Raw genomic sequence first — 17,679 nt, forward strand, 5'->3', positions numbered from 1 at the left:
ACCTTCCTTTGCGCCAGACTCCATCTCATGTTGTCGAACGCTGAGTCTATGACAATTCAGAGCGATGCTCTATGACCGGGTAGAATTTCCCCAGAGGGTTTCCTAGGCTGGAATCTTCACGGGATCAGCTCTTCAAGTCTTTTCTCCAGAGAGCTTGCTGATGGGTTTTATCCTCTCAGTTATCAGTTGAGCTCTCAACCCTTGCACCCCCAGGACTCCTTTTTCAGGCTCATAATAGCTCGTTATTTTTATAGATTCTGTGTATATGTGTGTGTGCGCATTGAGGAGGGTGGGGGGCACTTTCTTTTCATTTAAAAATCACCATCACATCAAAACTCAAATTAGTGACCAGTTCTCATACAGGTAGGACTAGAAGAGAGGAGTTTTCATTGACTCTAGAAGGGGACTTAGATAATAATAATAGAAATGAAACTTTTAAAAGCATGTTTCTCCCATTTTTATGTGCATGATACAATGGATGTGTGTATGGATTGTGATAAGAGTTGTACAAGCCCCCAATAAAATGATAAAAGAATAAAAACAAAACAAAAACAATGAGTACGAGAAGAAAATGTTATGAAATTTATTATGATGATTGTACAGCTCTTAAAATTAAATTGTATGTTATGAGACATACATCAATAAAATTATTTTAAAATAAAAATAATGCAATATGAACAAACAAGACAAAATAAAAAAACAACCAAAAGAATGACAATGAAAAAAAGTTTAGTTTCTTGTTTATCTTAAGATCAACTTCCACCATAATTCTCAATGTTTCAGGCATCAAAAGCAAGAGGGTGTGTTAAAACAAGAAGACATCTGAGCCACACCTCCCAGAGATTCTGATTTCTGCAAGTCTGGCAGGAGGCTTGAGTTTGCAGAGCTAACACGTGTTCAGGGGATGCTGGTATCACAAGCCAGGGCACCACACCTTGCGAATCATTGGACTAAAATGTTGCTTATGATTCTTTCATGGTTTCTGAATTCCCCTGTTCACTTTCTCTCTCATGCTTTCAGAACTGTATTACCCTGAATGCATTCACTAAGAATCTCTGATTGAGTTGGCCACTCCATCTTTTCACACAGTTGTATTGACACTACTTTTTTCTAGAGAGATTTTGTTTTGGTGGCAGCTGGTGGAGTGTGTGAGCTCCTCATTGAAGGCTGCCTCTAGAATGCCCTGCATGGACTGCTTTGCTTTTGTCCTAAAATCTTTCCCCAGAAAGGCATAGAGGAATGGATTGAAACAGCTATTGGCAGATGCTAGAGCCAGGACCACATGGTCCCAGGAGACCAGAGCTCCCCCAACGGGAGTTTCTGGATCAGTAAACAAATGTAGGACTCCAAAAATGTGGTATGGAGTCCAGCAGACAAGAAAGACAACCACTACCATTGTGGCCACATGCAGAGTCTTGCCCCGAGACTTGGAGGTGCGTCTTTGTTGCATTTGGCAGATAATGAGGGTGTAACAGGCCACGATGATAGTAAAGGGCAACAAGAAACCCACTGCTAGCCTAGTGATGGTTATTGCTACTAAGGGTGTTGGCACTAGATCGTAATATGAGTATTGGCTAAAATTACCACTTTGATAATAGTAATAAAACTCATCTATGTATAAGAAAGTGCTAGCAGCACTGGGGGAATCAGTAGAGGGAAGAACACTAGAGTTTTTCAGAAAGTCAGTCCTGCGATCCTCACTGGGGAATTCAGGCAAACCCCTAGGAAGACCAGGTGAGACCACTGGAGATGTTTGAGCATGGGGACCAGTGGAAGTTGTCCGCCAAAGATGATCATTTGTTTGGAAAGAAGAAGAATTGAATTTATCATCCATTTTCCCAGGCAGCTGAGCAGTGAAGTTATCAAGAAATCTGTCTTCCAGTGGATCATAGATGGAGTCTGAGTAATCTAATGAACTATGGATGCCAAAATTGTAGCCACACACATCATAGTTGTCCACAGTGGACGTTTCCCGGTACACGAACACAGGCACACACATTGTGAGAGCCACCACCCAGATACACCCACAAAGGAGGTAGGATGTCCTCACGTTGCGGTGATTCTGGCACCAGATTGGCTTGATGACCAAAAGGCAGCGGTCCAGGCTGATGGCAGTAAGCAGGAAGACGCTGGCGAACATGTTAAGGATGATGATCGAGGGGATGAGCTTGCAAAGGAGCCAGCCATAGGGCCAGTATCCTCGAAGAATCAAGTGAGCCATGGAGAAAGGTAGGGATAGGCAGCAGACAAAATCTGCAACCGTGAGGTTGAGAAACCAAACCGTGTTTGCTGTTTGCTTCATCTTTAGGCCCATCACCCACAAGACCAGTGCATTGCCTGGCACTCCCAATAGTAAAGTGAAGCCCATAATGATCAAGGAGAGAATGGTGTGGGGTTCTTCTGAGAGTGGGTAGAGCAGGTCAGTTGAAATGGTCTCATTAGAGAAAGACTCCATTGTTATGCTTCTGAAAAATAAGAAAAGGAAATGTTAAATCTATCAGTATCTCTTAAGATGAGCATATTCTTAGAATCTTAATTTTTTCTCTCTCTCTCATACAATGATGTAGAATTATGAAACAAGAAAGATCTTACATCATTTTAGCTTGTATTTCTCTACTGCATGTTGGACCACACAAACACTCTCTGATAATAAAATGTGGTTATGTGCACACAATGGAATACCACACAATCATCAAAAAGAGTAATTCTTAAATTGTAACGCATATGAATCTGGAGAACATTATGCTGAGTGAAGTAACTCAAATACAAGAGGATAAATGCTATATTATCTCACTATTATAAAAAGAAAAGAATAGGTGTACACCTTGAAACCAGTGATCACTGGCTGTTACCAGTGAGAGATGGGGCTGAGAATGGGGTGAAGGGGAGCTTGCTCTCTAGATAGCAAAATAACCACACCAAACTCATTGGCATTGGGTAGAAATGTCTCTTTGAGTTTCTGAGGCTATACATCTCCATGGGAGCAGAAAGCCTCATCTTTCTCCTGCAGAGCATCGGGTGGATTTGAACCATCGACTTTGTGGCTAGCAGGCCAACTCAGAACCCACTATGCCAGCAGATACCCTCTAGATCAGCAGTTCTCAGCCTGTGGGTCGTGAGCCCTTTGGGGGTCGAACAACCCTTTCATAGGGGTCACCCGATTGATAACAGCAGCAAAATTACAGTTATGAAGTAGCAACAAAAATAATTTTATGGATGGGGGTCACCACAACATGAGGAAGTGTATGAAAGGGTCGCGGCATGAGGAAGGTTGAGAACCACTGTTCTAGATAGTAGATGCTATTCTGGTGTTGGGAAGGATAGCACCAAATGATGGTGATGTGTGCACAGCTTGATCAAGGTCAATGGTTTCCCTAAAAATAGGCAAGAAAAAAGGACATATTGGACAAATACTATAACATTTACAACTGCCCAAGATGAAAGGACATTTTCAATGAATGCTGTAGGAAAACAATAAAAAAATAGGAATATGGTTGCATTTATATGTTTGTATGCCTGCAATTTTATGGGTATGTATATGTGTGTACATGTGGGCATATATAAATATATCTATATGCAGGTCTATATATGTAATTATATGCATCAGTATATATTAAAACATCTATACATACAATTAAAGCACATCAAAACACAAACCTGTATTTGTGTACTTTTTAAGCCAAGAAACCAACTTCACTGTCATTGAGTCAATTCAGACTCATAGAGACCCTATGCAGTACAGGGTAGGACTGCCCTTGTGGGTTTCTTAGACTGTAACTCTTTACAGGCCTAGAGAGCTTCACGGGTTGGCTGGTGGTCTTGAACTGTTTACTTTGTGGCTAACAGCCCAACGTGTAACCCACTACGCCACAGACTCTCTTGGTACTTCTTAGACATAATGAAATACCTCACAAAATTGGAGTATAGGATCTAAAAGCTTAGGACCACTCTATTAATTGGCATAGCCACTGACGGGCTGGAAGAAGGGTTAGCACCATTGGAAAAGATATGTCGATGCCATCTGTACATATTTTCATGCTTTTGGTTGCAAAAGGGCCATCCCGAACCGTCACCAGATTTTTGAAGGCACTGGCCACGGCAAAGAAAGTGCTCAGGCGACTGGGTCCCTGGGAGGACTGCCAAGATGAAGCACCCAGCGACAAGCTGGAAGGTGGGTGGGCTGGACCCACGTAGAGGCGCTTGGAACACAGGCCTGGGGATCTGCTTCTTGGACCCCCGACGGGGCAGTTGTGCCCAACACACAGGCCACCGGGAGTAGGGCTTTAAGAAACAGCAACCCCGATATTCCTGAGATAAAATCTCATTTCGGTTCTGTCAAGTTTCGGAAGGGTAGTTTCCCTCTTTGCCTTCATGTCCCCACCAGGTGTCTCTCCACCACCTCATTTTCTTTTGAGGGGCCGCGGGCGACGGTGGGGTGCGGAGCGCGTGTTTCACTTCTGCTGCGGCAGAGTCCCATTTGAAACGGATACAAAAGAACACCCAGGGCGAGCAGGGAGGAGAGGTGAAGTCCGGGGAGCTATTGGGTGCATGAAATTGTCTTACATTTCTAACTAGAATAGGAATCTTACTTTTAACTCAGCGTCTACGCTTCTGCAAACACATCCAACGGTAATATTGTAATACACATCACACTGTAAACCACAAATTCCCACCCTATACATTCATCGTGTGCTGTACTTTGACCTCTTTTCCGCATAAGAAAAGAGGCATGTCTGGACTTTGCAGTCACGGACTCCTGACGACAAAAACGGATGGCGTGTGAAGTCGCTTCTCAAAAGGAATTAAAACGGCGGTATGATTTATCCTGTAAAGCAATTTTGTAGACATGGGAGCCTTGTTCATTACATAAAAGGTTGCCCAAATCGGATAGGAAGGAATGAAGGTATTTCCCACAGCAGTAAGATGGATAACGTATCAAAACCCTTCACTTCTTGCTTGTATTGTAAGAATATAACTTGTGGAGAATAATTTTGCTATTACATATGCCATATATGCATAAAGAAAATTGGAAAATATAGGTAAAATTAAGGAAATAAAAATATGTCTACACTGGCACAGATAGGAAATGAAAATACGGGGAATCCAGGACAGATGAGCCCCCCAGGACCAGTGGAGAGAGTGGCGATGGCGGGAGGGTGGAGGGAAGGTGAGGGAGAAAGGGGGAACAGAGGACAAGGTCTACATATGGCCTCCTCCCTTGGGGGACGGACAGCGGAGAAGTGGGTGAGGGAGACGTCGGATGGTGTAAGATATGATAAAATAATAATAATTTATAAATTATCAAGTGTTCAGGGGGAGGGGGGAGCAGGGAGGAAGAGGGAAAAATGAGGAGCTGACACCAAGGGCTCAAGTAGAAAGCAGATGTTGTGAGAATGATGAGGTCAACATATGTACTAATGTGCTGGACACAAATGATGTATGTACGGATTGTGAAGAGTTGTATGAGCCCCTAATAAAATGATTATTAAAAAATATATATATATCTACCAGTCAAGAATTGTTACTTTTAATGTAATAATTTACTTATGTATATCCCTCAGAATATTTTCCATATAGATAGATGAATAGATAGATACACACACATATATACACACATATATATAGAGAGCTATATTTAGATATATAAATACATATGGATATATAGGAGCCCTGGTGACATACCGGCTATGTGTTTGGCTACCAACCACAAGCTCAGCAGTTTAAACCCACCAGCTGCTCCACAAGAGATTTTTCTACTTCCATTTTAAGATTTCTAGTCTCAGAAACCCATAGGGGCAAGTCTCTAGGGTTGCCGTGAGTCGCTGTGAGTCGGAATTGACTGCAGTGAGGCTGGAGTTCTTATGCAGATGCCCGAGGGAAAGTAAGAAAAAATATTGCTTCTAGGTTTCCAGTTCATACACAGATTTATTTCAAACAAAACACGGTTAACCATGTCTCTGTGATCGGTAGATGGCTACAGACAAGATCTCTCAGTAAGACACTTGTCCTAGTCCTGTTAGGGTACCTTCCAAAGAAGGTCCTGTTGAGACTGTGGTTTCTGTGGGGATCTGCTGGGCCAGCTAAGTTCAAGGCAGAGAGGCCGGCTCAGGAGGTATGGCAAGTGTTTTGGGGGGCAGGAAAGGGGTCATCTTGAGAGAATTTTTGAAGGGCACACAACAATCACAGGGGCTTACTATGAAGAAGTTGTAGGGAAATGGAAAACTATATTGGTGAGCAAAAGGTTAGGAAAATTGCACCGAGAAATTTTTTTTAATTCAAAAAAGAAAATTTTTTTTGGAGATTTCTCTAGAGGGCGTGCACCCCATTCCTGGAGGTACCGCAATACCAGGTCAATGCACGGAGTGGATGGAGCAAGCTCGGATGCCATCTCATTGCTCCAAAAATCTATTTAATATATTGTCCTCAGATAGGGGACGTATCAGATATCAAACTGATCAGAACCGATACTCCACTTGATCTTAGCCAAAAGGCTGAGAAGCGATAGAATTGTTTTTTCCCCCATCATGACAGCCCACCTGCCCAATCTTTGAAGACGTAAGGGTTGGCCTATGGCAATTTTGTTGGGAAACCTTTCTACAACCTTAGTCTTGTGCCTTCCTACCCTTTTTTGTTCCCTAAATTCAAAGCACATTTAAAAGGAACAAGGTGTATGTGCCTCAAGGAAGCAGAACTGACTCTTCTGATTGTAGTTTACGTGAAGAGCACGTATTTCTTTGGGGATAGTTCGGGAGCTGGAAATACCATTTTCAGAAGTGCATAGACCTAGGCAGAGGATACGTTGAGACACAAGAGCTTCACATTTTGATATTTTTTGTTTAAAAAGGTTTTAAATGATTTTGTAGCAATACTTTTGGACTTACAAGGGTAAGTAATGAATACACAGATTTTTCTTTCTTGTTAAGCAAAATTACATCGCCATGCACATTTTGCTTTAGAAAATCTTCTCTATTTTGCTGCTAGCAGTTTCCACATTACACACTAAGACAGCACCTTAACAAATACCCAGGCTTTATTCCATTTATCACCCACTGTCCAAAAATATCCCTGACAATGCCTTCATCCACGGCAATAACCAATCTAGGACTGCACTTGTATTAGCGTCTCATGCCTCTTTTTTTTTTTACGGTTATTTTATTAGGGGCTCTTATAACAATCCATACATCAATGTATCAAGCATATTTGTACATATGTTGCCATCATCATTTTGTAAACATTTACTTTCTATTTGAGCTTTTGGTCTCTGCTCCTCTTTTTTTCCCCCCTTCCACCCTCGCGAACTCTTGATAAATTATAATTTACTATTATTTTCATATCTTACACAGACCACTGTCTTCCTTTACCCACGTTTCTGATGTCCATGCCCCCGGGGAACGTGGGGTTAAGCCTCCTTTAAGGTTAGCCTAGTTCTTCTTTTTCAAGGACATTGGCTTGCTTATTGGGGTCGCTCACTTTGTAACCTTGTGTAATTTCTTGTGTCTTCTGTTCTTATGCTTCTGCCAAAAGGATTTCTAATGAGCAAACCCAGCCATCTTTTCCCTGGCCTCATCTTCCTCAATATAATAGTCATCGTTTAATACATCGACTCCTTAACACTCTTCTTTTGGTTTCTGTGACAAAACACACACACACACACACACACACACACACACACACACACTCAAGTCATTTCCCATGTGTGACAGAGTAGAACTGCTTCAAAGGGTTTTCTTGACTAGGATCTTTACAGAAGCAGATGACTAAAGACTTCTTTTCAGGCACTGCTGGATGGATTTGAACCACTCACCTTTAGCTTAGTAGTCAAGTGCGAACAATTTCCTGCAGCTGGTCTGCAAGAGAAAGATGTGTCAGTCTGCTTCTGTAAAGATTTATGGCCTTGGAAACCTCATGGGGCGGTGCTACTCTGTTGTACAGGGTTGCTATGAGTTGAAATAGACCTAATGGCAATGCCTTTTGTTTTTTGAGTCTTATAGCTCTCTTGAATAATGTAATATTCCAAATAAAGCTATGCATTATCCATGCCTTGTTTATTTTTATCTGGAATATGTCCTTCATGTGACCCTCTTCATCACTCTATCCATAAACTCCTCCTGTTGAAATCATACCCAATCTTAATATTATATCTTCTGTGACATCTTGTCTAATAACTCCAATCAGAAATTACCTCTTCAGCTTCTTAATTGTGTGTGCGGTCGAACCTCTGTTTATATTCTCATACTCAAGGAGTCCTGGCAGCTTTATTGTTACATGTTGGACTGCTAATTGCAAGGTCAGCAGTTTGAAACCACTAGCCGCTCTGAGGGAGAAACACAGAGTTTTCTAATCCCATAAAAAAAAGTCAGTTTCACCAAGAGCTCAAGTAGAAATGTTTTGGAAATGATGATGGCAACATAAGTATAAATATGCTTGACCCAATGGAGGTATGGATTTTTATAAGAGCTGTAGGAGCCCCCAATGAAATGATCCAATAAATAAATAAATAAATAAGTTAGTCTCAGAAACTCACAGGGGCATTTCTACCCTGTCCAATAGGGTTGCTGTGAGTCACATCAATTTGATGGTAGTAAGCTTTGTTTTTTATTTTCATACAATATCATGTTATATTATTTTAGCAGTTTTATCTATCATTCTAGCTTTAATTTCAGGATAGTTTTCTTAAAAAGTTTTATTAATAAATACTTGCTCAATAGAGTTTAATACAGCACCTTATATGACATAAGGTTAAAAATTGCTTGCATGGGATTTAGGATCATATTTAGGGTTGAATTTTTTTGTTTTCCAAGTAAATTAAAAATCCGTATTAATTTAATTCTTGCTTATGTGGCGCCAATAGTCCCTATGCTGCCATTTCTAATGGCTTTTTCCTTTTTAGTTTTTAATTTTTATCAGACATCACCACACTTACATGTTGGTTTTTGTTTTTATTACGTCATGTGTCTGCCTCACAGCAATCTGAGACGTACAACCTATGAGACATTGCTGACCCGAGCATCCTACCGTTGCTACCATTGCTGCTGTTTGCGTCCATTGTTGCAGCCACGGTGTCAGTCTGTCTGTCTCTTGAAGGGCTTCCTCTTTTTGGTCTGACCCTCTGCTTTACGAAGCCTGATGCCCTTTCCCTGGGGCCGATCTCTCCTGATACCATGTCCTAGGGACATGAGAGAAAGTCTTGCCATCCTCACTTTTAAGGAGCATTTGGGCCCCAGATATTTGTGTGACTCAAAAATAGTTCTGCTTACTGGACCAAATATTGCCACAGGACTATTAGTGGAAGTTAAATAAGTGAGTCATTATATTACTAAAGAAAAAGGAAGAAGAAGAAGAAGAGATGACTTCTATTTCCTTTCAGTGAATTTAGCTAACACCATCTCAATCCTTCTTTCCCTGTTGCAAATGGCAGCTACCTTGATCCATCACCCCACCCCATCACATATCCAACAGGTACATTAAGCCATAAAGAGTCAAAAGATAGAGTTAGACAAGGTTAGTACTGCATCTCCCTGTTTTTGTTTTGACACAGGAACCCAGTAAATTAATTTTTACAAAACCCAAACTAAGTGGATGTTTTTCATTATAAAGAATCACATAACTTTAGCAAAAAGCCCATGGTATAGATAACCAAAGGAGTATCTGTGTGGCACTAAGACTTAAACACTGGACTCCTAGCTGCAAGGCTGGTGCTTCAAAGCCCCCCCAGAGGTGTCTGGGAAGATCAGCCTGATCTGCTTCCGGAAGGTCACAGGCTGAAGATGGCTGAGAGCAGTAGACTCTGTACATGGATCAGTCACCTGTGGTCAGCATGGACTCAGTGACAACTGACAACGTCAACGTTGCTAAGAATGGGAAGACACTGAAGAATGCACAGATTTAAGTAATTACTCTAAAACACAGCAGAATTTCCATGTGAAAAATGGGAGCATTTGAAAATCAACTGTATTTGAAATATTATGTGTTACCGAATTGAGTCAGTGTCTTCAGTTGAAAAAAACATTTCTGTGTTTCAGATTATGGAGGACTTTTCTTTTTAAAATTATTTTATTGGGGGGGGGATTTTTATTTTCAATACTGAGTTGACCTACAGTAATTAAAAAGCTAGGTAAAAGCTTGAAGCTAAAATTCAACTATAATAGGGAACAAAAAGAAAATCCCAGGTTCAAATACTAACTCTAGAATGATGGAATGAGTAACAATGAGAAATGGGCAAAAGAATAGGCAAGCAAAGAGGGAATGAGCAAGGGAACTGTGCATTAAAAAAATAGACATTGATCTGCAAAGCAAACAAATCAAACTCACTCCCTTGAGTCCATTCTAACTCATAGTGACCCTCCCCGGTAGATTAGATCTTCCCCGTTGGGTTTCCAATTCAGCAAGTCTTTAAGGAACCAGCCAGCCTCACCGTTTTTCCGTGGAGGTGGCTGATGGGTATGAAGTGCTGACATTTCAGTGAACAGTCCAGTGTGTAATCCGGGACACCACCAGAATGCCTGCAAAATAAAAGTAATGGGGAAAGTTGGAATTGAAGCCAATTTAAGAGAAGGAAAAATGACATGAAGAATTCATTAATAGTTCCAGAATGAAAAATTCAAACATACAGATAAGTTGATTGTGGGATATTTTGAAAAAATATACGAGGATATGGGGATGAGATGAAAATAAACATTGGAGGAGTAAGTGGAAGTGAATCACTTCCAAGCCATTGTAGTTAATGAACACAACAGGCTTGTCAATATCGACTTTCTTACCCAAAACAGGCCGTAGTTCAAGGCTGCAGCACCAACCTGGGAGTCCCCAGCAGAGTCCCGGCTAGCCCTCACTGCACGACAAGCATGTCCTGAGGTATACTTAAGAAGTCTGCTAAGCCATCCCTCTTTTTCCTCTCTCTCTCTCTTAGTTTTGTGCTAAAGTAACTCTGCAATACTGGGCGCTGTCTGATTTCACAGGAAGGTTTGGAAATGCGTCATTCTAAGCTTACAGATAATGCTTAGATAAGGAAAGTAAGAAAACAGAAGTTAGGAGGTTTTCTGTGAGACACAGAGTATGGCAATAGAGAGAGTGGTTCTGTACAAAGACTCTCACTTCACAGAGTCTTGTTTTGTTTTAAAAATGCCAAACAACAGCCCTATGGGATGAGAGGATGGCCGTAGAGAGTAGCTGAGGGGAGGAATTGACCTGCACACAATTCATTGAATTAATCTTAAACAGCAGCTCTGAAATGCTTAAAGGAGCCCTTGTGATGTCGTGGTTATGCTTTGGCCTGCTAACTGCGAGGTCAGCAGTTCATAAACACCATCAGTGGGAGAAAGACAGGAGTTTCTATTTCCTAAAAAGTTACAGTCTTAGAACCAAGGGTTCAAGTAGAAAGCAAATGTTTTGAGAATGATCATGGCAACAAATGTGCAAATGTGCTGGACACAATGGATGCATGTATGGATTGTGAGAAGCGTACGAGCCCCCAGTAAAATGATTTAAAAATTAATTAATTTAAGAAAAAGAGTTCCAGTCTTGGAAACTCACAGAGGCAATCCCATCCTATGGGGGTCGCTGTGAGTCAACATCGCCTTGATGGCATTGAGTGGGTTTAAATGTTTAATGCGTGTAAAGAACTATGCCATGGCTAAATCAAATGACTTGCATTATGTTCTGATCTCTAAAGATACACAATCTACTGGAAAGACGCACTCGTACACAAAAACTTGAAATGCAAGCCAGACTATAATACTAGAAATGAACTTATTGTCCTTAGGGCTTGTCCAGTCGGTTCTGACTCATAGCAACTGAACGAAAAACTTGGCTCTGCGTCATCCTCACATTTGTTCTTCTCTTTGTTCCCATTGTTGAGTGCACAGTGTCAATCCATCTTGTCCAGGGTCGGCCTCTTTTTAGATGCCCCTCTACTTTACTAAGCATAATGTCCTTTATCAGAAAATGATCTCTCCTGATAATATCTCTGAAGTAAAGGGAGATGAAGTCTTCTCATCCTTGCTTCTAACGAGTGTTCTGGATGTACTTCTAAGACAGATTTTGTTGTTGTTGTTGTTTGTTTGTTTTTAATCATTTATTAGGGGCTCATATAACTCATCACAATCCATACACACATCAATTGTGTCAAACACATTTGTACATTCATTGCCCTCATCATTCTCAAAACATTTGCTCTCCACTTAAGCCTCTGGCATCAGCTCCTCATTCCCCATCCCCCACCCCCCAACCCCCGTCTCCTGCTTCCTCCCCACTCCCCCCCGTCATCATTAACCCTTGATAATTTATAAATTATTATTTTGTCGTATCTTACACTGTCTGACATCTCCCTTCACCCACTTTTCTGTTGTCCTTCCCTCAGGGAGGAGGTTATATGTAGATCCTTGTAATCGGTTCCCCCTTTCCACCCCACCCTTCCTCCATCCTCCTAGTATCACCACTCTCACCACTGGCCCTGGAGGGATCATCCTCCCTGGATTCCCTGTATTTCCAGTTCCTATCTCTACCAGTGTACATCCTCTGGTCTAGCCAGACTTGCAAGGTAGAATTGGGATCATGATAGTAGTGGTGGGGTGGGGGGTGAGGAAGCATTTAGGAACTAGAGGAAAGTTGTATGTTTCATTGTTGTTACATCACACCCTGACTGTCTCATCTCCACCCCGCGACCTGACCCTTCCGTAAGGGGATGTCCAATTGCCTACAGTTGGTCTTTGGGTCTCCACTCCGCACTCCCCCTCATTCACAATGATATGATTTTTTTGTTCTTTGATGGGGTAAGTGCTCCCAGTCCCTACACATCCATTGTGTCAAGCACATTTGTACATCTGTTGCCATCATCATTCTCAAAACATTTTCCTTCTACTTGAGCCCTTAGTATCAGCTCCTCATTTTTTTTTCTTCCTTCTCCCCTCCCTCCCTCATGAACCTTTGATAATTTTTTGTTGGGGCAAGTGCTCCTGGTCCCTACACATCCATTGTGTCAAGCACATTTGTACATCTGTTGCCATCATTATTCTCAAAACATTTTCCTTCTACTTGAGCCCTTAGTATCAGCTCCTCATTTTTCCCCTCCTTCTCCCCTCCCTCCCTCATGAACCTTTGATAATTTTTTTTGTTTTAAAATTGTCAGTATGATCTCTACTTTTCTTTTCTTTTTATCATTTTATTAGGAGCTCATACAACTCTTATCACAATCCATACATACATGAATTGTGTCAAGCACATTTGTACATCATTGCCCTCATCATCCTCAAAAGATTTGCTCTCCATTTAAGCCCCTGGTATCAACTCCTCATTTTTTCCCCCTTCCTCCCCACTCCACCCACCCTCATGAACACTTGATAATTTATAAATTATTATTTTGTCATATCTTGCACTGTCCGACATCTCCCTTCACCCACTTTTCTGTTGTCCGTCCCCCAGGGAGGAGGTTATATGTAGATCCTTGTAATCGGTTCCCCCTTTCCAACCTGCCCTCCCTGCACCCTCCCTATATTGCCACTCTCACCACTGGTCCTGACGGGGTCATCTGTCCTGGATCCCCTGTGTTTCCAGTTCCTATCTGTGCCAGTGTACATCCTCTGGTCTAGCCAGACTTGCGAGGTAGAACTGGGATCATGATCGTGGAGTGGGGGGAGGGGAGGAAGCATTTAGGAACTAGAGGAAAGTTGTATGTTTCAATATTGCTACATTGCACCCTGACTGGCTTGTCTCCTCCCGGCGACCTGACCCTTCTGTAAGGGGATGTCCAACTGCCTACAGATGGGCTTTGGGTCTCCTCTCCGCACTCCCCCTCATTCAGAATGATATGAATTTTTGTTCTGATGATGCCTGATACCTGATCTCTTCGACACCTCATGATCACACAGGCTGGTGTGCTTCTTCCATGTGGGCTTTGTTGCTTCTGAGCTAGATGGTCCCTTGTTTACCTTCAAGCCTTTAAGACCCCAGACGCTATATCTTTTGATAGCCGGGCACCATCAGCTTTCTGCGCCACATTTGCTTATGCACCCACTTTGTCTTCAGTGATCATAGAACCTTTGATAATTTATAAATATTATTTTTTCATGTCTTACATTGACCGGTGTTTCCCTTCACCCATTTTTCCGCTGTCCGCCCCCTGGGAGGGGGTTGGATGACTTACTTTTGACAGGCACTGATAATGTGGTAAACTAATAATTTGTTTATTTGTCCTGCTAGACTATGAATTTCTTGATATCTTGTGATAGTTTTGTGTCCACTTGGCTGGGCCAGAGTTCTCAGTAATTTGGCAATAATCCCCCATGATGTGATCTGGCACAAAGTAATCAGTTACATGATAGGCTCTAACCCAGTGGTTTTCAACCTGTGGGTCGCGACCCCTTTGGGGGTCAAATTACCCTTTCACAGGGGTTGCCTAAGACCATCAGAAAACGCATATTTCTGATGATCTTAGGAACTGAGACACTGTTGCTCTATCCATCTCCAGGCGGGTCCACCCACATGCAGATATGCCCACGTATGAGTACCCATGCTGCACCATGCTTCGAGACAGAATTTCATTTATTTATAATTAGAAATAAATATTTCACAATATATGATTGTATACTGTTTGTGTAATTAATCACTATGCTTTAATGATGTTCAATTTGTAACAATGAGAATACATCCTGCAGATCAGATATTTCCATTATGATTCATAGCAGTAGCAAAATTACAGTTATGAAGTAGCAACGAAAATAATTTTATGGTTAGGGGTCACCACCACATGAGGAACAGTATGAAAGGGTCATGGCATTAAGAAGGTTGAGAACCACTGCTTTAACTTAATGTCATGAACTCTGTGAGCAGCCAGGTGTTGAATCAAGGTTACATCCTTGATTCAATGGGAAGAAATACTCCTCGGGGCGTGACCTGCTCATTTCTAAGCAGACTGGGTGGGAAAGCTTGTTACTGCTGCTGAGTCTAGATCCTGAACTTGATTTGTCCACCTCCTGCCATACTGCCTGCCAGTACCAGAAGCCATTAGTGGTCTGTGACCTTGACTTCACCACCAGTCTTCCTGCTCCCTGGCTCATCTACCCTCAAAGCTACGCCAGTGAGAAGAAGCATCTAGTTTAACACCTGACCCATGAACTTGAATCAGATTGGTCTCACCTATTTCTACAACTGTGTGAGCCATTTCTTGATGTACATTTCTTCACACACACACACACACACCTGGCTTTGCTTCTCTAGAGGACTCAGCTAGCTAAACACCTATCTCCCAATGTTTGCTACCATTCTGGATGTTTGGGGCATTAATGACTGAATGAACATATATTTCATGGAAAGAAGTTAACTTTTAAATATATGATAATTAAAACAATTCATTTGAATCTGTCTTTAAAATGGCTTCTGATCCGGCTTTCGCTTCACTTGTTCATTTGTTTTTAAAGATAGTGAAACAATTAAAATCGGCTTGAGTACTGCCAGCAATTTCCCTTGGGCTTTCAGTCCCGGAAAGAAATCATCTAATAGATGAACAGTACTCCTGTTTCTGGGTGACTTCTTACAAAATACTAGTTACTCTGTGGTCTCCACATTGTGTAATGTGCTGGAGAAATGTATGCAGTTCATTTCTATTTTATTCCTTATAAATATAGATAGATATAATTTCCAGCCAGAGATTGGACACCTTTGAAAAAGTAAAAATTTAAATGTATATTACAAAGATCCCCATTGCCATCAAGACTGTCCTTACTTTTAGAAATCCTATAGGACCAAGTAGAACTTTAAAAAAAATTTTTTTCAAACCAATGGCCTCACATTATTTAGTGTTAAACTGTTGATGCAGAAGCATAATAACCCAGGAAGAAACCAGATATTTCCAATACAAGTTCAGTTGATCAGAGAGTGGCAGTCTTAAACTCTGTATGCCAGCCCGCTAATGAAGCTGGGTAAAGTGTGTGCCACCACTTGGAGGGCTCTTTACAGACTCAGCTGGCTTCTTCTCCAATGTCTTCTCTTGGAGTTGTACCTGACCTTATTACCGGTTTTCATTTGAATCCATTGGAATTCTGCTTTTGTTTCTTGACCAGCAATCTCTTGATCCTGAACGTCTTAAGAGACAACATTGTGAAGTCAAAAAACCTCCATGTTCAGGATTGGCGGAGGAACAGAGGGAAGGTGAGGCAGTAATTCTTTACAGAAGCAGGCTGCCTTATCTCTCTCCCTTAGAACTACTGATTTTTAAGTTAGTGGGGCCAAGAATTAGTCCACTGTGCCACATTTAAAAAGTATAAGGAGTCACTGATTCATCCTAGGCTTTATTTGTAAATGTTTTAATACAGGGAAGCAACATTTTAGAGACATTGAGCATCACTAGCTTGTTATAAAAGAGAGACTTGGAGATTACTTACATGATGAAAGATTTCACATGATGCCATGTCTACAGTGACTGATATCATTTACATATTTCCCCATGAATATCACCATTTTTAGATAAGAAATACTCTTGGTCAGAAGAGCTTTATCCCCTACTTTTGCACTCACTGGTTGAGTCTCTCCATCCTTTCCATGAGAGCTGGACCCAACTACTACTACTACTGTTGCTTGTGGATTTTTCCCTGAAGACTTTTCTGGAAGCCTAATGTCTCCTTTGGTTAAGAGTTTTAGCGGCACTCCTTTCCACCAACGTTCAGGCAGAGAGGGGAAGCAACTTTTAAATGCCTGTCCTGCCATGATGCTCCTCCTCTCTCCGTAAGCTGTCTCAAGGAGAAATTCTCAGTCCTATTAGATACATTTTTATGAATTGTACCCTAACAAATATACTTAAGTGCTCACAAAACTATGAATGGCTGACAGATGCTATGGGCTGGTCAGCAGAGGGCAAGGTGGTGAGAATTAGGGGGGATTTTTTTCACGGAAGAATAGATTAGTCAGGTGAAAGGAATGCTAGGCTAGAAATTAGGAGACATGGATTTGAGCTCCTGTTTGACTCATCACAGCTTGACGGGGGACTAGAGATGTCTCTTAAGAGACAACAACAACGCTAAAATCAAAGAGTTGGATTAAATAAGCTTCAAGGCTTCTTTGATTTGTAACATATAGCCTGTCAGCTGAGTACAAACAGAGCTGCTTAGTGGACATGTCTCTCAAGTCACTACCATGGAGTCGAGTCTCCTGCTTGTGACTGTTGCTGGTGGTTGAGAGACGGTTCTGACACACAGCAATCCTGTGCGCAGCGGAACGAGACACCACCCGGGCTGGCAGCCTCCTCACAATTGTTCTTATGTTTGAGCCCGTTTTTTGAGAACGTTTGAGTCTATTTTTGTGAGGAAGGACCCCAACGTACATAAAGGCTAATGAGTTGCCCTAGCTCACACCTCTATGTAAAGAGAATTCGGACCAGAACACTGGCCTCCAGAGCTTATGGTCAGTTACGATGCTGCTCTGAAAATGCAAAGAATTGATGCAACGTGGATGTGTTCTGTCCATTTTCTAAGTGGAAAGGTTGGGAGGCACAACAAATTACTGAGGCAGTATTGCATATTAGTTAAGAAGCAAGACTGACGATAATAGATTTATGTCTGCCACTGTGATCGTGGGCAATTTGTTTGATCACACCTTAAGTAGCAGTTTCTTTACCTGTGGAGTGGGCACAATAATAGTAAGATTAATATTATTTACCTGCTGTATGGATTCATGCTATAATGCACATAA

At 41.6% G+C, this 17,679-nt stretch overlaps 1 protein-coding gene and 1 non-coding gene across 3 annotated transcripts; both read right to left on the minus strand.

The window, feature by feature from the left end:
• Positions 1-684: 684 nt before the first annotated feature.
• C3AR1 (complement C3a receptor 1) lies at positions 685-10,839 on the minus strand. Of its 2 annotated transcripts, XM_045296013.1 has the most exons (4): positions 10,761-10,839; positions 10,415-10,502; positions 7,805-7,847; positions 685-2,465 (listed from the first exon to the last, which is right to left on the minus strand). In XM_045296013.1, exon 4 carries the CDS (start codon positions 2,453-2,455, stop codon positions 1,082-1,084), a length of 1,374 nt encoding a protein of 457 aa, XP_045151948.1. In that variant the 5' UTR covers positions 2,456-2,465; positions 7,805-7,847; positions 10,415-10,502; positions 10,761-10,839; the 3' UTR covers positions 685-1,081. The 2 variants fall into 2 exon arrangements, with proteins under 2 accessions (XP_045151948.1, XP_004708302.1); XM_004708245.3 differs by lacking the exon at positions 7,805-7,847.
• On the minus strand, positions 6,311-6,503 carry LOC115871618. The gene has a single exon (XR_004047381.1). It is a non-coding gene; the product is annotated as a U2 spliceosomal RNA (small nuclear RNA).
• Positions 10,840-17,679: the final 6,840 nt, after the last annotated feature.

This window comes from Echinops telfairi, unplaced genomic scaffold (assembly GCF_000313985.2).
Source record: "Echinops telfairi isolate 266 unplaced genomic scaffold, ASM31398v2 ScPeMD7_7356;HRSCAF=8355, whole genome shotgun sequence".
NCBI classification, from domain to species: Eukaryota; Metazoa; Chordata; class Mammalia; order Afrosoricida; family Tenrecidae; genus Echinops; species Echinops telfairi.